This window comes from Ips typographus, linkage group LG1 (genome assembly GCF_016097725.1).
Source record: "Ips typographus isolate SLU linkage group LG1, UJ_Ityp_2.0, whole genome shotgun sequence".
Classification (NCBI taxonomy): domain Eukaryota; kingdom Metazoa; phylum Arthropoda; class Insecta; order Coleoptera; family Curculionidae; genus Ips; species Ips typographus.
The window spans coordinates 25,629,724-25,651,850 of record NC_138422.1 but is presented as its reverse complement, the minus strand read 5'-3'; the positions used below and the strand labels follow the sequence as shown (position 1 = coordinate 25,651,850).

Below are 22,127 nucleotides of genomic sequence, written 5' to 3'. Positions count from 1 at the left end.
CAATTGTAAAAATATATTAATATGAACACTTCAAATGATATGATAAACTATTCTTTTACAAGTAATGCCTTCGTACACGTTTAGGGTTGAGCACATTAATTAGATATTCTCTTACCTCTATTTTTAGTTTTTTGTTTAAGCGAACGAGTGGTACGCGATGAAACCTGTGGACTTTCAGCGCATCCTCTAGATACTGACTCTGAAATTAAATAGTTATTTACGTAACAATAAGAACTAAAAGAAGATTTTAAATATGCTAGTCAATTAAAAAAATTGAAAGGTACAAAATAGGTGAAAGTGTTGTAGCATTTGATATTTATATGACACAGTACATTGTAATTATCTATATTTTATCATAAAACACAATTAATTATACAGTAGGTAGATTCTTGGGATGTGGTCCAGGTAAAAGAAAACAAATTTCACAGCTTGAAAGTTTGTAATTCTTGAAATTACAAGCTTAAAAACGTCACTCTTTTAGAAGGTTATTATAAATGATATACAAAAAAATATAAGAAAAAAGCAAGTAAGTATATAAAAATGCGAAAAATTAGATCATTAGAAAGTTGTCTTACCTTCTTTGAAGGGAGTTGCTCCGCGTTGTGGTGAGTTTTATTTGTTTGGTTAGTTTTGTTATTTTTTACGTAAACACTTCTTCACTCCGTCTTGAAGACACGCTGCACACAAAAAAAATTAAATTTTTGGAAATAAAAAGGAAAAACTTTGCGAGTTATCATATTCACAATCCACTTTTTTGTCTTTTCATTATTTATTTTTTGTCGTTTCCACAAATTACCTGTTGACTCTTAAGCACAGTACTGTTGTCAGTTTTTCTGACTTTCTTGTAGTTAGCTCACTGATGAGGAGGCCAGTCGGCCTTTTGAACTTTTGACTTTTGAACCACAAGTTGTCAAGCTTCGAAACTTGTTTTCTTTTACCTGGACCACATTCCAAAAAACTACCTACAGTATTCTAACAAAGGGTCCAAAAAACGACACAACGCATCAACCATAAAACTATTTATAAGAGAGAGTAGTGTTTAATTTGCAAAACATCCAGTTATTTATAATTGCGTATAGCAAAACAATGATAATTGAAATAATTAATATTTTTCACCCTTGCTGTTTATGCAACATTATGATTTTAATTTTTTATTTAAAATTATAAACTAAAATTCAGTAACTTGTCTGTACTCGAAAGGAGGATCTATTTAGTACAATTGAATATATCTGGATGAAGAATTTTAGGGTCTTTTATAAACTGGATACATTTTTGTTTTGCAATCAATCAACATGAAATATCGCCAATATAACCAAGTTGAGTATCAAACTTTACAAAAACATTTTTGTACATTATTTTTGAAGAAAAAATAAATAGAAAAATGCGTTTATTAAAAAAAGAGATATCTTGACTATATTATCATCATTTTAAAACTGAAAAAATCCATTTTTAACTTGCCAAACTCTAAAAAAGTTAGCTAGTTAGAAGCTATTTCCTAAGAAAAATTTCAGCTATTTTTTAATCCAAAATTCAGCTAAATTATGAGATCAATCTCGAAATTCTAAAAATTCAAAGTTAACTAGTTAGAAGCTATTTCCTAAGAAAAATTTGGCTATTTTCTAAGCCAAAATTCAGCTGAACTATGAAATCAGTCACGGGACCTTAAAAAGGCAATTCTTAAAGATATAATACTGATAAACCAAAACGAGAGTTGCTTGGAAAAAGTCACAAAAAAAATCCATTTTTAAATTGCTAAATTCAAAAAATTCAAAGTTAGCTAGTTAGTAGCTATTTTCTTAGCCAAAAATCAGCTGAATTATTAAATCAGTCACGTGACTTTAAAAAAGACAATTCTTAAAGATAGAATTAAGGTTAACCAAAACCAGAGTTTCCTGGAAACAGTCATGTGACTAAAAAATACATTTTTGAATTGCTAAGTTCTAAAAATTTAAAGTTAGCTAGTTAGTATCTATTTTCTAAGCCAGAATTCAGCTGAATTATGAAAGTCACGTGACTTTAAAAAAGGCTTCTTAAAGATAGAATAATGGTTAACCAAAACCAGAGTTGCTTGAAAACAGTCATGTGACTAAAAAATCAATTTTTGAATTGCTAAATTCTAAAAATTCAAAGTTAGCTAGTTAGTAGCTATTTTCTAAGCCAAAAATCAGCTGAATTATTAAATCAGTCACGTGACTTTAAAAAAGACAATTCTTAAAGATAGAATAATGGTTAACCAAAACCAGAGTTGCCTGGAAACAGTCATATGACTAAAAAATCCATTTTTGAATTGCTAAGTTCTAAAAATTCGAAGTTAGCTAGTTTGTAGCAATTTTCTAAGCCAAAATTCAGCTGAATTAATAAATTAGGCACGTGACTGTCAGAAGGCAATTCCTAAAGAGTTGCGTGAAAACATTCAGGTGAGAAAAAAAAATTCAATAATTTGCTAAAGTCTAAAAACTCAAAGATACTTAGGTCCGGTTGTACAATCACAGTTCAAAGACTAGTTCTTACTTAAACTTTTCCATATGAATTGCATTGCTGTCAAAGTGACGTTTCTGACTTGAACCAGGTTCTAAGGTTGCTAAAGTTAGTAGCTGTTTTCTAAACCAAAATTCAGCTGAATTGTGAAAACAGTCACGTGAAAACAAAAATCAATATGGACACCAGGAAGTTGTATTAAAAATAATTAGGCGGAGTTGTACAATCAGGCTTCAAAGACGGGTTTAGTTGAACTCGACTGGTACTTGAACCTGCCCATAGGAAAATTTTTGCTCACTGGCTGTCACAAACCAAATTAATTTGACAGCAATGCTATTCTTATGGGCAGGTTCAAGTACCAGTCGAGTTCAGCTGAACCCGTCTTTGAACCCTGATTGTACAACTCGGCCTTAGAGTAATAACTCTGGAGAAGATAAAAATGAAAAATGTGGAAGTAGGCTTACCTTGGCGTTGTTTTTTTGAACTTTGACGAGTGGCTCTCTGATCAGGTTGAGAATTTATATTCTCAGATGAATTATGAATAGCTGCAAACAAAGTATACAAGAAGGTTACTTTATAAAAGTGTTTAGTTAGTTATACAGTGCGTTTTTTTTAACGCGCATCTTATACCATGTTATTTTGGAACTACAGGTGTAAAACTTGACGGATAGCTTTAAGCTTAAGTAGGTTTAACAATTCAGTCTAAAAAGTGATTAAAAACTCGCAAAAAATCATCTTTTTTCGAAAAGATTTTTCTTCCATGCTCCCTGTATGTATGGTAGGTGCTTGTTGGTTTTGATACTTGTAGGGCAGATAGCAGGTAAAGTTTGGCGTAGAAAGTAAAACAGGGTGGACTAAATGCAAGTATTAACTTATCAAGAAAGTTAAGTACAAAAGAAGTATTTTTTTAAAAGAATTGTTCAAAGTGACCTCCGTTTGAAACCAAACAGCATCTGAAAAGATGTCCGTAATGCAGTCAAAATATGTCACACTACCTGCCCTGCCAAAAGAACATGGTTTGGGCCTTTAGCTTTTTTTTGGGGAATTAACCACGTAAAATCTTATGTTGCGCGTTAAAAAAACAAGACACAAAATAAGTGTTGTTAGTTAAAAGTACAATGTTATATTACTAGAAGAAGTGATATTTCTTATTAATACAAAAGATCCGCCACATAACACTGCCTGTCGGCAACGATGGCGTAATTTTGAAACTGGATTGAGCACGTTTAATTATAAATATATCGTTTAGACATTAGATGTAAAACAACAGTAAAAGTCTAATTTAATTTTGAAGAAAAATGAATTATAATTGAACCACAATTTCTTTTTTCTACGAATGTTTGCAAATAAGCTACTTTGCATACGTAAAAGTGTGTGCAAAGTGGCACTTTCCCGCACACTATGCGGGAAAAATTTTTTCCCGCACACTTTTTAAAATGCTGATTATACCTTGCAACAGTGGTTTTATATAGACTATTATACATAAAATCTGCTTAGAATTTTGCGTAGAATTCAAAAATGTAATAATATTCAGGGGTTTCATATAAAAAACACGACTTTTTTCACATTATTCTTCCGTACAGTTTAGGTAAATAAACCACCTTGTCTCTGTCTTTGAAAATGAGGCTTGTTTCCTTAGAAACCAAAGCTCATTGTCAAACAGCGCATTTATATGCAATTTAAAGTCTACAACAGTGTTTATTCTTACTTATTTAAGTTAAAAAAACTATTTTAATAATGGATATCACTGAAGATGAACTTCTGGAAGATGTTCTAAAAGCCGCCAACATGGCTAGTTTGCAATTGCTGCCTCTCAAATCGCGAGAAAAATACGAGAAACAGTACGAGTTGTTTACCCAATGGTGCGAACAAAAGGGGATAAAAACCTTAAAGGAAAACGTACTTTTAGCGTATTTTGTTACTTTAAGCAAAGAATTCAAACCTAACACAATGTGGTCAAAGTATTCAATGCTCAAAAATGTAATAAAAATAAAAAGAGACATCGATATCGGTGAATTTTATAAGCTCACTGCATTTCTGAAAAAGCAGAATGTTGGTTTTAAACCTAAAAAGGCGAAAATTTTTACAAAAGAAGAAATATTCAGTTTTATGAACTCCGCACCAGATGAAATTTACCTGTTAATTAAAGTTGCCACTATATTCGGACTTGCTGGTGCATGTCGAAGGGAAGAGCTACCCAATTTAACCACTACAGATATTGAAGACAAAGGAAACCTCATAATTGTTAAAATTAGGGATTCCAAAAATCATACAGCAAGAAACTTTATAATATCAGAAGAAGTTCATAACGGAACCTACCTGCAACTGTACAGAAGATACACCGGCCTACGTCCAAAAAAGTCAAACAATAGTTTTTTCCTAGTTTACAGAAAGGGTAAATGTTTTTCGCAAAGTGTTGGAGTAAACAGTTTTGGAAAAAATGCCTTCTGAAATAGCTATTTTTTTGAAGTTGCCAAATCCAGAACTCTACACAGGGCACAGTTATCGTCGATCATTGGCAACGTTCCTGGCCGATTCTGGAGAAGGAATCACTGACATAAAACGCTTGGGGGGTTGGAAATCGACTACGGTAGCTGAAGAATACATTGATGAATCCACAAGTTATAAAAAAGGATTAAGTAACAAAATTCTGACCTTCAATCCTAAAGAAAGTGAAGCAGTTCCAAGTACCAGTATTTTACCTTCAGTTGCTCAATCTGCGATCAATTTAAAAAACGCGACCAACTGTACATTTAACATTAATGTTGTTAATAACAATAAATAGTTATAAGATGTTGATTTTAATATCAATAAAAATTTAAAACAAAATGTATAGATATTTCATTCGTAGAAAAAATATTGTTCCTAACACGTGTGCAAAGTAGTTTTCCCGCACTTGAAGCTTATCCGAACTCCGCTTCGCGTCGTTCGTCTAACTGCTTTCGCGTGTGGGAAATCATAACTTTGCACACTGAATAGGAAAACTACTATTATTGTATATTCTTGTGAATGTAAATGGCTCAAATTATGTTTACAAGGTTGTCAATGAAAATCGGACATATTTTCATAGCAGGTGGCATTATTTGAAAACGAACACTGACAGTTAGTTAGTATTTAAAAAAATCCTCCCCAATCTGACTTACATATTTTGTCCTCTCCTTTTAACGATCGGCGAGTGATTCTTTTATCAGTTTGGGAATTTGAACTATCCAACGTACAATCATCAGACGACGGAAAAGTAAGTCTCGTTGGAATAACTAAACAAATATAGCATATAAGAACTGCAGTCTAGGCAGTATAAAATTGTTATTAATTGTTACTTTTTGTAACAATTTACAACAATGTTTTATTTTTTTTTATTTACTTTTTGTAATTCACCATTTTTTTTTACTGAATTCAAAAACATTTGTAAAAATATAGAGGCTGTCCAATTTTCAAAAAAAAAGTTTGTCAAACACCATGGCATGTCGAAAAAAGTAACTATTGAAGGGTTATTTGTTACTTTTACGATATTTTAATGAATAACAAAAATACAGGAAGTGTCCCAAAATGCTACTATTTTTTAAAAACTCTGCATCAAATGAAGTATAGGAAAAACGCATGGTTCTAACTTGAATAATAACTGACGAAAAATAGACACCCCCTACTGATACTCTCGAATTTGGGCACTCATCTCTACGTACCCTATAAATGTGTAATACGTATTAACCCCCTATAAATTAATATTAATTATACCTATTACTACTAACCTCTAATCTGTAATTCTCTTAATGGAATAATGTGGTCTGATTGTTGTTTACTCTGTGAGGTAACTAAGGTTTCATCATGTTTTCTCGTCTCTATTCGTCTTCGTTTAGCATTTGTCCCTTAAAAGACAAAAACTCAAATCCCTAAATCAAGTTTGTTAGTAGAATATTTTACTTTCACTGATGGAACTGTCGCTATCGTCCGTGTTCTGGTCTAGAAGCCTGGCCCTTCCTGATTTATTTGAAGAAATTAAATTTCCAACAGCAACTTTGCGCAATGATACAACCAGCGACCTTTGGCGCTTTGACCTTTCTATAATAATAAAATGAAGACAGTTTACTATCGCTACTTATTTTATCAACAAACACGCTTACGATTTGACATTAATTGCTCCTCAGACTTATTTGGCGTCGGAGGATTCAATTCTTCTTTACTTTGAACACTGCTTCGAGAACTTGAACGTTTAGAAGTGTTGTCTGATAACAAAAGAAATAAGCCAAGTTAGTCAAATAAATGCTACAGATATTTGAAATCATAATATTATTGTAACATTCGATTCACTATTTAATTCTAATTATTTTTGTTTAACCCTCACCCATACTTAATGCTCATGTTTTGGGAGTTATTAATTAACTTTTGTTCCCTCAAACATGTTTCCAATAAAAATTTTGTTGCTATGCCACTAGGATTAGTAAAAAATTTAAATTGTAACGGTAGTTTAAGTGTTGGGCGATGGTTTTGTACGAGAAAATTTGTTCTGCAATATACAGAGTTTGTCAAAATTAGTGATTTTTTCGCTAGACATAAAAATGACAAAAAGTTAAATTTTTCAATTCAAACCTCCTGTGTTTTTAAAATATTATAAAAAAAACATTAAAATTTCTTTCTTCCTGCACATTTTTGGAGTTATTGGTAATTTGACCGGTAAATTATCAGTAAATTATAAATACTGTGTTTCTGGCAGTTCATATTCTGATACAGCTTTTCTCCCTTGCTATACCAAATTTTATAGTGTTTTTTCAGGTTATTGAATAGGAAATTTAATGACGATTCCAAAGATGTGCTTTAAACAGTCATTTTCTCACTCCAAGTGTGTTTTACAGGCGATTTTGTCCGTGACTGTTCTTTCAAGCTGTGTTTCAGATAGTTCAAACCTTGACTTTTCTCCCTTTCTTGTAGTGTTTTTTAAGTTATTAGATAGGAAATTTAATGGGAATTCCAAAGATGTGCTTAAAACAGTCAATTTCTCACTCCAAGTAGGTTTGACAAACAATTTTGTCTCTGTCAAACTGTGCGGTCAAGAAGTTTTCTTGCGGTATTCGATACAAAACGTGTTTCTGAAATTTATGTTGGTCTTTATGAGTACCTTTAAAATCTGAAGTAATATACAGAGTGTTAGGTTTGAATTCACAAAGTTGGTATACTTTGTGACTGACCCTGTATACTTGCAAACCTCATTTCACACTCACGGCATGCGTTGTTATTTACTATAACTTTGAGAAAAATAAAATCAGTAGTTTTTGACATATTTGCAATATTCCAGACTTTTTAGACACCCTGTAAAAGTAATATACTAATTTTCTTACCTTTGGTAGCGTTGTTTTTCTCATTTGTTGAACCGTTACGTTTCCGAGACGACTGAGAATTTGAAATTTCAGAATCACATAGTGAGCTGTCTAACAGCTGTTTTGCACTTGAAGCTATTAAAAAAAAAGAACAATAAATGACCCTGCAAAATCAAATAAATAAACAGTTTATAACTTAGATTGTAAAGGTAGTTTAAGTCTTGGGCGATGGTTTTAAGGGAGAAAATTTGTTCTACATTATACAGAATTTGTCAAAATTAGTGATCTATTCGCTACACATAAAAATGACAAAAAATTAAATTTTTCAATTATTAAAACCTCCTGTGTTTTGAAAATATTATAAACAAAAACATTAAAATTGTTTCGTTCCTGCACATTTTTGTAGTTATTGGTTTTTTCCGGTAAAGTAAATATTTTACCAAGAAAATTTGACCAGTAAATTACAAATACTGTGTTTATGGCAGTTTATACTTTGACACCGCTTTTCTCCCATGCTATACCAAATTTTATAGTTTTTCAGGTGATTGGATAGAAAATTTAATGAGGATACCAAAAATGTGCCTAAAAAAGCCATTTTCTCACTCCAAGTGGGTTTTACAGACTATTTTGTCCGTGACTGTTCTTTCAAACTATGTTTCAGACAGTTCAAACCTTGACACCACTTTTCTCCCTGACTGTATCAAATCTTGAAGTGTTTTTTAAGTTATTGGACAGGAAATTTAATGAGGATTCCAAAAATGTGCTTAAAACAGTCAATTTCTCACTCCAAGTAGGTTTGACAAACAATCTTGTCTCTGTCAAACTGTGCTCAAAAGTTGCAAAAATCAGGGTTTAGAAAAGTTTTCTTGCGGCATTCGAAAAAAACGTGTTTCTGAGATTTATGTTGGTCTTTATGAGTGCTCTTAAAATCTGAAGTAATATACAGAGTGTTAGGTTTGAATTAACAAAATTGGTATACTTTGTGACTGACCCTGTATACTTGCAAACCCTATTTCACACTCACGGCATGCACTGTTATTTACCATAATACGCGAACTTTGAGAAAAATAAACTCAGTACTTTTCGACACGTTTGCAATATTCCAGACTTTTTAGACACCCTCTATAAGTAATATACTAATTTTCTTACCTTTGGTAGCGTTGTTTTTTTTAATTGTTGAACCATTACTTTTCTGAGACGACTGAGAATTTGAAATGTCAGAATCCGAAACACATAGCGAGCTGTCTAACATCTGTTTTGCACTTGAACCTATTAAGAAATGACAATAAATGACACTGCAAAACCTAATAAATAAACAGTTTATACCATTAGCAATGTTAGTCACTGATTTCTCATTATTCAATCGTTCTAGCACTCTACGTGAACTTCGAGTGACACTTTGCGTGGGAGAAATTACGTCCGAGCTGGACGAAGAAGATAACTGCCTCGAAACCGTTGTAGAGGTGACATTGTTAAGTGTTTCTCTGAAAAATATGTTTAAAGTTCTCTTGAAATTACTAAACTAAAAATGTGTTTGATGAAAGTTAACCGTAAAGTATCTAACATAATAATAATATTAAGAAAAATTTCCTGTTATAACAGTCAAAACTACTTACAACCGAATATAATAATAAAGTTACTTACAGCCGACCATTTTCTCTGAGGGTTGAAGGTTCTGTTCTTCGTCTTTTTGAAACAATAATTTCTTGTTCATTTGTCCTTTCACCCAACGACCTATTGCCACTGTCCGAAGATGACACATCTTCAATTACGGCACTTAGTCGTCTATTTCGCTTTCGTAAAGGTGCCACATCGGATATATTTGAATTTGAATTTTCAAAGTTTTCTTCTACTCTAGATTCCTCAGTGACAGCGGAAACGTCTTTTGACGCAGCATTGAACTGGTTTCGTAATTTACTCACAAACGCTTTTAGTTTGTTTTGTATTTGTTGAGCTTTCGGGCAAGCATTTTCCTATATAATTAATAAATCACGGTAAGAGTTTGTATTGAATGTTTAATGAAAATGAATAAATAGTTTTTCTGTACGTATTATTATAGAATTACTAGACTCCTCCAAACCAAAATGATTATATACAAAACATATAGGAAAATAAACATCTCACCATTACTGAGATTGATTCACATTTGGCAACAAGTTCTGGCGAGTCACTGGAAGGTAAATGCAACTCCATAAGCATCTTCGCGTAATAGATGGAAGCGGCACCAAGTTCTTCTTTAGCAAGTTCGTTTAACAAAACTTTTGCTAATTCAGTGTGCACGATGCCCTAAAAGTGACAGTACATGAAACTGTAAAATGAATAAACAAACACTTTAACTTAAAACACATTAAAACTGGTATTCAAGCATCAGGTGATACAGCTCTACAAACTAGATGTATAAGTGACACTTTCAAAGAAAAAAAGCAGAAGAAGATAACAGAAACCAACAAATGTGACTCATGACTTACTTTTTCCTCGGTGGTAAGAGCACATAGAAATGCAATCGGATCATCTATCTTTATAGCTGCCAATGGGCTCGTAGGAGGCGCCTCAGCAAGTCTCGTTAAAATTGGAACTACAGCTTTGACAATAATTTCTTTGTTGGAAACATTTTTCTTAGCGAAACCGATCAGGAGAAATCCAATAACTTGTTGAAGAGTCGACTCTAAATTACGTTTATTTGAAAATTTTACTTGTTCTATACAGGATGGTCCAGTTTTAAGTAATCACCATTCGATAGCCCATCAAAAAATAGGTTTTTGCTGAAAAATGCTTTCTAAGGAAAATACAGCCCTGGCAAGTTCAGTTTAAAAAATCAGATTTTATGTGATAACTTTTGACGTTTGTCAAAATTTTCCAGTGGCGTAGATACTGAAATTCATTCATTTGCTCACCCTATTTTCCACTCCACTGTATATTTTTCAAAAGTGAAATGAGTTTCTTTTATTTTTTTTGTTCAATTCGAAAAAGGAAATATCTCTTGTAAAATTTTGTTTTGAAACTTCATTTACGAGATAACGGACTTTTAAAACCCAAAAAAAGACTGATATCTGGTTGGCCAAAAATTGGATAGTTCATTTTATAAAAATTCAACCGCAAGAGTGATTGGTCGTTCAAAGAATAAGCAGAATTGATGTTGCCGTTTTTCTTTAAAAAACTTGTTTCCAGGGAGATACAATCCTCCAAAGCTCCAACAATTGTGTTTTTTGTGGTAATTAGACTGTTGAAAAGGTTGAAGCAATTTCGATCAAATGTAGTTTAAATACTTATAAAATTGCTATTTATTACTTGCCGAAAGTGACTATTGTCTAAATTGTCCTGTGACTTAGATACAAGAGGGTAGATTCACTTATTTTGAGCTACCAGCTACATTATTTGTATTTGTATTTTATTATTTATTTATTTTTGTAGGTTTCTTCTGGACTCGGTAATGAGTATCAATTCCATAAGTTCTTGTACCAAATCTGATCAAAATTTCTTCAACCATCGGATAATTATGGACAAAAAAAACGATTTTTCTGAACTTCGGAGAGTTGTATTTCCCTTGGGAACAGTTTTTTAAAAAAATTACCACATCTTTGGTGGGCTATCAAATGGTGAATTATTGACACTTAAAACTGGGCTACCCTCTATTACTATTGACTAGTAGTGTTTTGAATGGACATACATACATACATTTATTTTAATTCCGACATTATTTTTGCGTATATTAAATAATCCGATTTTTCTGTCACTACATTGAATGTATTAGAAAAATATAATAATAGGTGTGCCTTAATGAGTATTATTATTATATGTATAAATGGAAATTTATTTATTTGCTTCTAAGCCGTTCAAAACACTTCTAGTGGATTATGTTTATTTTCATATTACTACTTGATTACAAAGCCATGCAACTAAACAAAAAGCGCATATATAATTAGGTATGTCAATAGTACCAGTAAATCCAACTTTCTTACGGAATTTGCGATATCCTGGAGTCTTGGCTAAAAGGACAATACATTGATGATTACTAAAACTGGTCAAAACGGTATAATTGATTGTGGGATCTGTGCTCATTAATTAAACGGAGCAATATTGAAATACCTAAGACAGATGTGTATGTCCATAATTTTTTACTACATTCAAATACAGTTTTAACTTTTTTAAATCAACGTTATTAATCTAAAAAATTAAAGTGTATAAGTGTAAGGTAACAAGAAATCAATCAAGCTTCCTGATAAAATGGTCGTTTGATCAATTCTAAATTCACCTGCGCTCCAACAAACTCAAATTTTCAGACACGGTGACACTTCTATTTTTGTCGCGAGAATTAGTGGTTCTCTCTTATTAGCGTTGATTTCATAATATGAATGCCATATTATGGCAATTTTGCATTTTTCGTATCTACAGCGTGTAACAAAATCGGATTGGAATAATACAAAAACAAGAAAAATCAAAGACATATTTTTAGAATTTAACATATTGCTTTGAATTAACTAACCACTGCATGAAGGTTGCATTTGGAAAAAATATCTTGGAAATACAGAAGAATTTGTTATTAAGCGCTTTGCAGCAAAATAATAGCGAAAGCAAATGAATGGCTAGCAAAGCAGCCAAACATAGACGCGCGATATAAAACAATAAAAAATGATTTTATGTAAAAAACATTGATACACCTATACCTACTTAAGACATTAGTAAATGTTTTACCGGTCAGTTATCAGATTCATGCAAGTATAAGTTAGACTGATCACAGTCAATCGTTTAGTTAAACGCGATATAATAAAACTACTACAACTGACAAACACCAAACCAATAATAAAATCAAATACTTACGAGTTACTTTGCTGTACCACTTTAGCACTAGCCTTGTGACCAACATATAATTTACGGGAAAATCGTTTACGATGAGATTGGCCAAAGCCTGGATTGCGGTTTCTCTTAATTTGTCATCCTAAATAGATAATTTTTTTTGAAATACAGTTTATTTAAAAAAAAAAGTAAAAACAAACAAGGTTGTAGAAAATGCTCCATTTTTCACCTAGATTATTCACTTTCTCCGCTTAAATAGGAGAGAAGGATAAAGTTGAAGAGAATTGACAGTAGAATACAGAGTGATCCATTAAAAAAGTGATTACACATATGTTCTTTAAGTTGGTTGAGACGAGTTACTCATCTGGTGGGGATTTTGTTGTTAAAAATAGAATTTTACAATATTTTCAACTAAGTTGAAAATAACATTACCCTAGTCGAGTTCTAACACAAGTATAGCCTGATTATTATAATTTTAGTTGCACGTCATCACGGTGAAAATGGACGGCGTTGTCAATGTTATAAAAAACGAACAGAAATTGAAGAATATGATTTTACTTTCAAATGTCTAATGTCAGAACCGTGTTTGTTTACATTTTGAATTGCAGAAGAAGAAAGGTCTGAGTGGTTTTGACCGTTTTAATTAAACTTTAGCGGTATTGAGAGTGAGGGAAGCTTAGTTTAAGTGTGTTTAAGATTTAGGTCATCAAATACCCTGAGTTGAGATTTTGAGAGCTACTCGGCATTTGTGTATAAACTTTGAGTAATAATGGAAACATGTTTATTTGCGTAGATTTTCAGGTAGGAGCTTAACAATTCAATGTTTTTTTATTGGTTGAATAAGCTTACTCATGCTAGTAAATGGTAATACTTATCTTAGTACTAGACACATTTTTAGATCAAACTATACACGTAAGCTTCACACAAAAATCTAATAGAATAAAGTTGTTTGGAGCCAGTATTCGACGGTTTTGGCATAACAGACAGCTACGTGGCAGGTTATGGAATGTTGCTTGTCTACAAGTGAACCGTTTAATGACCACAGGAACGTAAAATAGGATCACAGGTCACAACAAATTTCGAAAACGCTAATATTTACTTCAAACTTTGACACTTCAAGACGTATAAGGATAGGGTGAGATAATCGGTGATCGAAATAGCTCCGTAGCAAGAAAATCTACTATTGTCAACGTATTATAAGGCGCATAATTTAATTTCCGTATCTATGCAATGTTATACTCCGGTAAGTTCGGTTGGCAATAGAATCCCCTGTGTTATGACGTGCAACTGACGTTATAATCATACTATGAAGGCTTTTATGGATTATAAGCCCGGACAACTTTCATATTTCAGTAAAGTTAGTCATCAGTTGTTTATGGACTCTTGTTCCATATAATACAAATATATTTTTTTTTTATTTGAAATCCTTAAACAGAAAAGCAAATACTTTGCGGTCCTATGTTTATACTAACGGCAATCATTAGAAAATTATAATTAATGAATAAGTTGTTCAACTACCCGAGCAGTTACTAATTTTGTCTACTTTGATTGCAAGCAGAGTTTTTAAAATACTGTTGAAAAAAAAAGTATTACAAAACTGTACTTACCTCTCCATCCAGCAAATCTAGAAGTAAAGAAATAAAGTAGTCAATCGAAAACTGTTTTAGTAGATCCAAATTCAGGTTCTCCACATACAACGTTCTAGTTGCCGGGCTATCATCATCTCCTTCTCCGGAGAAAAATTTGGTGCCGTGGAGGAGAATCAGGTCAGTTATGACACTAATTGAGTCAACTAGCATGTTGACATTTACGTTGGTGTTTCCATAGAAGGTCACCTGAAAGTATGTACCACTTGAACCCACCCACAAACAGACTTAGATTTAATTACTGTGTCAAATTATCAAACAACAACTAGAGACGTTAAAAAATTAAATTAAACTTTACAGTGTAAAAAATATAAATGTTCTACACGCCATTGAATGTTGTGTCTCTTTTTCTTTTTTTGCTCGATAACGTTACTATATGGACGAATGAAATAATCGCTTTGGATTAATGATTGTCCAACCACAATAAAAACAGTTTGATTCAATTATGATTTAATTTACGCTTTAAGTTTGACAAGTGTTTCCATATTGTTTGTAATTAGTCAATAAGTGTTGCAAAATTATACCCACGAACAGGGCTTATGCTGCATATGTGAACTTATACCAGTCAAATTTTACACAACAAACTGTTCACTTACCGGCGTAGTTAGGACATGTATATGCTCTCTGGCCATATTCTCGTTAGTAGCACAAAATACAGCTAATGCTCTAAAAGCACGCCAGCAAACTTCAGTATTTTGATTTCCCATTAGTGGTATCAGGAAATCATCTCTAAACAGAAAAAAATAAAATACATAATTAAACTAGGAAAACTGAGCCTAAAAAAATAATAAATAGAGATTTTAATAGTTATTTACGTATTTACTTCTAGAAAGCTGAAAAAGATTACGCCATTGATTCTTTGGGTAATTATAATTATGTTTTAACCTTCATGCAAAATCAAGAGTTTAACAAAGCTTCACACCAACACGACAACAAAAACTATACTCTTACCTGAGACTTATCAAAGCAAGTGGCATGGTATTCTCGCTTAATTGCCGGATTAGGGCAATAAGAAGATCTAAACAACGGCATAAAGTTATAGGATCGTTTTTGGTGACCCGTACTTGCTGAGTAACTACTTCCTCAGCATTCAGTTCTTGTAGTTCTAATCTTTTCTGCTCTATTGCAACTTTAATTGATTGAGCTTTTAAGAAATTGTTTTCCTCAATGGCTTGTTCCTTTTCGTCTTCCATAACATTAATTTTTACAGTAATTGCTGCCATCTAAAATCAACAATGATACAAACTAAGTGATACAGAAGATATCAATTTTAGAAGTAATGTTCTTTCAAACTACAGACACGATTTCAATACTAGTTTTTTCCAAATTGACTTAACTTAACATAACAACAACTTTAGACATGAAGTCCGAAACAAGACAGACAAGACAAGTGTATAGGGTGTCTAAATTAAATTAAAATTTGTCGACAGATGGCGCATAATTTTTCAGGAAAAGTGGTTTCAAGTGATTAATCTTGGTCATAATAGTTATTAGAGTTCTATTTGACAAAAATCGTTAATATAACATCTAAATGCAAATTTGATTTTTGTTTCGTCCGCGTCAAATTTCACCTTTACAGCTTTCACTTTGTGACAAAAAGTAGGCTTTTCCGGTTAATTTGGAATACTCTGTATAATTGCAAATACCAGCAAATTACTTACCTTACAGCGTTTGTCTATAATCTGACGTTCGGTAGGAGCGACAGGAGCAAAAGGTTTCCAAATATCGGTGATTATATTGCACATTTCATCTATGAAACCATCTATTCTATGGGAATTCAACTTTAAAGAAATATTAAATAACTTTGTCAGAAGTCGCGGTTGCAGAGAGTAGTTTTTGAATAATTTTTTAATTAGCTGGTCTAACGTACGTCGTCCCACCTACAAAAACAAGAAAAAACAAATTACCATTTTAAGTATGATTATTATTTAATTGATCGAATTATTTAAAATTGATCGAATCCAAATTGTTCACAACCGTGCTATGAGAACGATACTGAAGTGCAATAGGTACACCCCTGTTGCGACAATGCTTCAAGTTTTAAATATGTTATCCGTGAAACAGAAAATTGCATATAATGTCCATGTATTTGTTTTTAAATTAAGACATAACCTGTTACCGGAGTATATTTGTGATAAAACCAAATTATTTAGGGATGTACACGCTTATAGCACAAGAAATGCTTTGGACTTCATATTGACACAGAAATGTAATTCTGGTCAGGTGAATAATTCGGTGTTATGTAAGGGCTTGAGTGATTTTAATATGTTAACGAGTAATGTTAAAGAGTGTGACGTTCTTCATGGTTTTAAAGTTTTATTGAGGAAATATTTGATGTCGTAGGTGGATGGTATAGGTTAAAGGATTTTATGATTTTATACTGTTATTTACTTAAGTTATTCATATTGTTTTTTATATGTAGCTATTATGCTAAATAAATCTCTTACTTACTTACTTACTATTATTAATATAATCAATTAAATACTCAACGGAGACTTGTAGATATTTTTATTTCACAAATTAATAAGGATTCATACAAAGTGACAAATGGGGTTTATATTATAGTCTGTTCAATGATTTCTGACTGTTGCGTCACAATCAACAGCAAAAAAAGTATGTCGGTGATTAAAAATGTGATATGAATTGACTGTCAAAATGATTAGAATTTTACGGTATAACTCAAGACAGGGGCTACACAATAAATTGTATAAACAACCAATAAATGTTTATATACCAAAAATTACACAATTTTTAGAAGGTTTAGAGGTCTATGGAACTTTCAAAATAGTCCTAGATGCCTCTGGCACTGTTAAGAAGATTTTCAGTAGCATTTAGAGGTCTCTGATACTTTCAAAACGATTCTAGAGGCCGTTGGCATTTTATAACAATTCTAGGACGGTTTAAAACAATTTTAAAACTCTCTGGCGCTTTTAACAAGGTTCCCAGTAGCATTCAGAGGCCTATGAAACTTTCTAAATGGTTCTAGAGACCTCTGGCAATTTAAAACAATTCTAGGAAGGTTTAAGAGACTTGTAAAACCATCTGGCACTGTTAAGAAGGTTCTCAGTAGCATTTAGAGGTCTCTGGCAATTTAAAACCATTCTAGGAACGTTTAAAACATTTGTGAGACTTCTGACACTTTTTAAAAGATATTATTCAATAGCATTTAGAAGTCTCCGACATTTTAAAAATAGTTGTAGAAACCTCTGGCAACTTGGATTTTGGAGGTTTAAGACACTTGTAGAGGGCTCTGGCACTTCTTAGAATGTCTCTGGCACATTCAAAATGGTCCTAGAGGCTTTAGGCAATTTAAAACAGTTTTAGGAAGGTTTAAAACTCTTTGGCATTTTAAAAAGGTTATCAGTAGAGGGTTCAAAATAGCCTTAATATGGAAAATTCAATCAAGCAAGTTTTTCAAGACTTTTTACTTTTGGAAATAGTCTAAGAAGTTTTGATATAAGGATTTGTTCTTTTTCACTATATCACACATTTTTGGTTTTATTCTTATATTTTCTAATGTATTCAGACTATTTTATCATACAAAGAATGTTCTCATATACCTACCTAACTACCTAGACAAAATTCTCCATTGTATGACATTTTAAAAAATTATAACTTTCAATAATTAATTTGATCTTACCTCATCTGCAAAGTTCATTTTAAGGGTCATAGCAAACAACTGGTACAGCAAATGATGAAAATCTAGAATCTCCCATTGTTCCATTGTATTGGAATATCTTAATTCTATTAATCTATAATAGAAACCAAAACATACGTACGATATTCAATATGTAGATCATGAGAATAAGCAAAAAATAAAAAAACAGGATATGCCAATTACTTACCTTTCAATGTAATCGGAAAAACACTTCAATTCGGGCACTGCCGATTCTAACAAATCATCAGAAACTTTAGCCTCCTGCAAATAATTATATAAGCTATTCCAATAAACAGCTTGTTCGCTTCGGATCTCATTCTCCGGGATTAATTTGTCCTCATTTAGTCGAAGTTCTTCTATTAATCGTTCGATAGGGTGGGAACTTAAATGTCAATCATTATTTACAGAATTTGGCCTCCCTACTCCTACTCACTTAACGAATTCTCCCATCAGTTTTTGGGTCAAGAATTCGGTTTGTTCAATGTCGCGTTCATTCGAGTCAAGCTTAATCAATTGCAGAAACTTTAGAAACGAGCCTTCTGCGCTAGACAACCATTTTGGCAACATATAATCCAAAAATACCCGTTTGGTTTGATCATGAGTTTCCAAAAATCCGCTATGCAACACATGTTGCCTCAGTATAATTCTCAAATGTTTTATACCTAAAAATAATATTGTCTTTTGCACTTCGATCCATCTCGAAAATGTCTTTTAGATTTTCGTTTTTATTTATTATTGAAAATCACATAAACTACAAATACTTTTTATTGCAATTTTTCAAGCTCTACAAGATGGTGTTTATGAATATTTATTTATTCCTTTCAAGTTCATATTTTTCACAGCATTAGTTATCAACATAAGTTGATTGTCTTCTTATCAATTTTCCTGTACTGGCTAAGTTAGTGGATAAGAAAAATTTGCATTAAGATGACCCTTTTTAAAGGCGAAATTTGTGATTTGATCGCAAAACATGGAACTAAAATTACTGTATTTACTAACCTATATCACCTAAATGCCGAAATGCTGCAGCGCGAACTTTGGGATGACAATCTCGAACAGCATTGGCAGTTTGTTTCAATGTGTTTTGATTCGGAGCAAGTCGCATAACTATTTCACGTCTCACCTAAAAATACTTTAATAGTATATTACAATATGAGATAGGAAATGTTTCATTACACCAATCTGTGAGACAGTAATGAAAAATGTCATTAACTGAATATAGCTTACTACATATACCTAACAACATTTTGAGCATTTCTAGTGTAAAAACTTACCTTAAAATTTGGATCCCCTAAACAGTTCTTAAAAGTTTTTATGACAGGACAGTCTTCATAAACGGGATTTTGAAGTCTAGTTAAAGCTATGATACCTTGAATTCTTACATCGGCTCGATGATCCTACAACATTCACCAGTTGACAATTCACATTTATCTTGTTAGGAATATAAGTAAAAACTGATGTAAGTTGATATGAAAGACATAAAGTACCATACTCCCAATAAAATAGAATATTTTAATTACAAACAGCTTTTTAATTTGATTTTGCATCTAGATTAAGCAAAAAATAAATACAATAAAAATGAAAAATGTTAAGCAAAATAACTACTCACCTTTAAACTTTTAAGCAGAACATTTTGGACTATGTCTCCAAGATCATTGTTGACAACAACCTCATTGCCGACATTGTTTAATATAAAGGAATAAAACAGGCATATATTTAAAGAAACATTCTCTGTTTCATTATTGAATTCCTGGTAAAATAAGAATAGTTAGCATAATTGTTTGTCACATGCACATCAAGACTTACATCTGATAAACCTTTAATAAGGCTCCGCAACATTGGATGTTCAAAACTATGTTCTGGGTCATTTTCCAATGTTGCAATTTGTCCGACAAAACAGCCCATAAAATCAAGTATATTTTTAACAAAAGGGTTATGGTAGTCTTGTAGAATCATTTTCTTTATTACTTTTAAAATAAACAATGTAAAGTCCTTTGTGTCCAGCTAAAAAAGAAACATGACTTGACTGACATTTTTTCCAGGATTTATTTATTAAATAGTACAGCAGTCTTTAATGCACAACAATTTTCCAAACCATAAATACAAATTATCTGAAAATCTTTCAGCCATGTCTGATATTGGATTAAAAAGAAAATTGAACATTTGAATTGGTTTAAAATTATCTCACTAGGACCCTTTTTAACTTTCAAATACACATTTTTATTTACTGAAACTTGACTTACTGCCAAGCCTAATACATAAAGTATTTACAGAGAAAAAATATTACAATCTCTAGTATGTTACCAATACAATTGAATTGTACTTTTTGTTGATTGTTAAATATAAATAAAATTTGTGTGCAGCTGAAATACTACTTTTTTTGAGTTTTAGTGCATGCTGAGGTTTACTAGGGGGTCCTTAACCCCACACCCAAAATATGGTAACTCTAATTTTGGGTAATTCGCCAGTTGTGGTAATTTAGAAAATTAGTGGGTATTGCTAGGTGTTATTGGAAATTAGTGGGCACTATGAATTATTATACATAATTTTACTCCTCAGAGACATTAAAAGTTTTGATTTTGACACCCTGCATGTTTTTTTCATGTAAATTCATTTTTTTTATTAACTACAATATTATTTTGAGAACATTTCTAGACAATGTGTAGAATAGTCTTAACTATCATTATAATTTCTTGCATGCATATCTTATGGGTCAGCAAATTAAGGACATGGAGATCCTAAAACACCCTTTGGTGTGAATCCACTAACTTGAAAAAGTGTTTTAGGAATATGATCATTTTGATTTTGTGAATTTATTATGATTTTAAGTGTTAATTTTAATGGATTGTAAAAGGTAAAGGCCTCTTTCCCTCACACTCCCTAAGTTGGGATTAAGAAGTAATTAAGGTTGCTTATACTGTGGTATATTGGACCTAGTCTGTCACATTCAAATCTTAACTTAGTTTAAGATGTCCTTAAAAGCACCTTGCAAGTGCTAGGAAACCAGAAATGAAACTGGCATATACCAAAACATACATATTATTAACCAAAGATGATAATATGATAATGATAAAACTAACATATCACTACACCTATAAAAGACTGGACAACAAATTTATAACTATTTCAATGTGATTTTAGTGCCTTAGATGACACAGCCTATGCCTAATTTTCTAAAAGATTACATGTCTTTTAGTCAATAGATAATATGCTCTACTAAAAGATGACCTGGCTATTTTGCCAATAGATAACACTGGCAAAGTTACATTGGTACCCAATTTCTTAAAAACATGGCTAATTCTCTCTCTCTCTCTGCACACTGATTTCAAGCCAACATACTGTATCTAAAATTTGGTCAATGTTTATGGTAAATACAGCAGTTTTATTGGGGACCAACTAACTGATTTCAATCCCTTCACTTAAATATTTTGGCCTTTTTAGACTTTTGATAGGGTGTCATCTATTGGTAGGAGGACCAAGAGGTGTCATCTATTAGTAGTTTTACCTTATATTATAATAATTGAAACTTGGCCACTTACTTGCTTGTAAAGATTCTGTAGCTTTAAAAAATTTCTCCTATGATTTGCTGGTCCACTTTGTGCATTCTCCAGGATACATAAAATCTGATTTCTCTCTTGTTCTATCATCTTGCCAAAATGGAATATCTCTGGTGAAAATATGGTTTGAATAAAATTGTATCTGTAAATACAATAAAATTTAGACAGGATTTTGGATTAGTATACTGTACAATCAAAGGATTCAAGCAACTGCTGAAGAAGCAACTTACAACTAGAACTAGAGTAAATGTTGTAGCTGTAAACTAGACAGCTTGTCCAAAAATAATAATAAACAAGCCTTTAGGTGTATTTTGGCAAAAGTGTTAACCTGAGATTAAGCTATAGCAACAAAGACCATCCTGTTTTGTTAGAATGAGTTAAAATGAGAGACACTGTAAACACTAAAGCCAAAATGCCTCTAATTAGCCTCAAAATTTTAAAATAAAATGAATGTAAACAAACCATGTCACACAACAAGCACTATGTAGATAGATTAGAGTCTGTATCCACTATCATCAGTCGAAAAAAATTAATTTGTTTTTGAATGTAAATACATATGTATTTTAAGATGTAAATAAAACAATTACAATCACAAATTAATTTAGGATTAGATTAAAAAAAGCAAAAACCAAACTGAACTGACGGGACGCCGCGTCTAAATTTGAACTGTTGCAACTGCCAA

General features: G+C 32.0%; 1 protein-coding gene across 8 annotated transcripts; it reads right to left on the bottom strand.

Annotated features, from left to right (window-relative positions):
• Positions 1 to 22,110, bottom strand: LOC145740280 (condensin complex subunit 3-like). 8 transcript variants are annotated; one of them, XR_014181385.1, is made up of 28 exons: positions 21,908 to 22,110; positions 21,428 to 21,587; positions 19,695 to 19,892; positions 19,498 to 19,638; positions 19,163 to 19,285; positions 18,888 to 19,011; positions 18,322 to 18,550; positions 18,076 to 18,270; positions 17,871 to 17,982; positions 15,892 to 16,110; positions 15,182 to 15,453; positions 14,827 to 14,959; positions 14,192 to 14,419; positions 12,609 to 12,726; positions 11,729 to 11,776; positions 10,259 to 10,455; positions 9,915 to 10,076; positions 9,435 to 9,763; positions 9,117 to 9,274; positions 8,940 to 9,059; positions 7,812 to 7,925; positions 6,600 to 6,701; positions 6,400 to 6,537; positions 6,228 to 6,344; positions 5,622 to 5,735; positions 2,943 to 3,023; positions 576 to 677; positions 1 to 199 (listed from the first exon to the last, which is right to left on the bottom strand). XR_014181385.1 is itself a non-coding variant. In XM_081995724.1 (27 exons), the coding sequence occupies exons 2-27, from the start codon at positions 21,533 to 21,535 to the stop codon at positions 96 to 98; spliced, it is 3,972 nt and encodes a 1,323-aa protein (XP_081851850.1). In that variant the 5' UTR covers positions 21,536 to 21,587; positions 21,908 to 22,110; the 3' UTR covers positions 1 to 95. The 8 variants fall into 8 exon arrangements, 6 of the variants coding, with proteins under 6 accessions (XP_081851850.1, XP_081851847.1, XP_081851849.1 ...); XR_014181386.1 differs by lacking the exon at positions 5,622 to 5,735; XM_081995724.1 differs by lacking the exon at positions 576 to 677 and having other exon boundaries at positions 7,812 to 7,901; positions 8,928 to 9,059.
• Positions 22,111 to 22,127: the final 17 nt, after the last annotated feature.

What these genes read in the sequence shown, in the direction of transcription:
- LOC145740280 (XM_081995721.1), bottom strand. Translation starts at nt 21,535, where the DNA reads ATGATAGAACAAGAGAGAAATCAGATTTTATGTATCCTGGAGAATGCA. An exon ending in GTGAATCAATCTCAGTAATG is followed by an intron (nt 9,764 to 9,914) that starts GTGAGATGTTTA and finishes TTAATTATATAG; the next exon opens with GAAAATGCTTGCCCGAAAGC. An exon ending in AAAAGGAGAGGACAAAATAT is followed by an intron (nt 3,024 to 5,621) that starts GTAAGTCAGATT and finishes CTTTGTTTGCAG; the next exon opens with CTATTCATAATTCATCTGAG.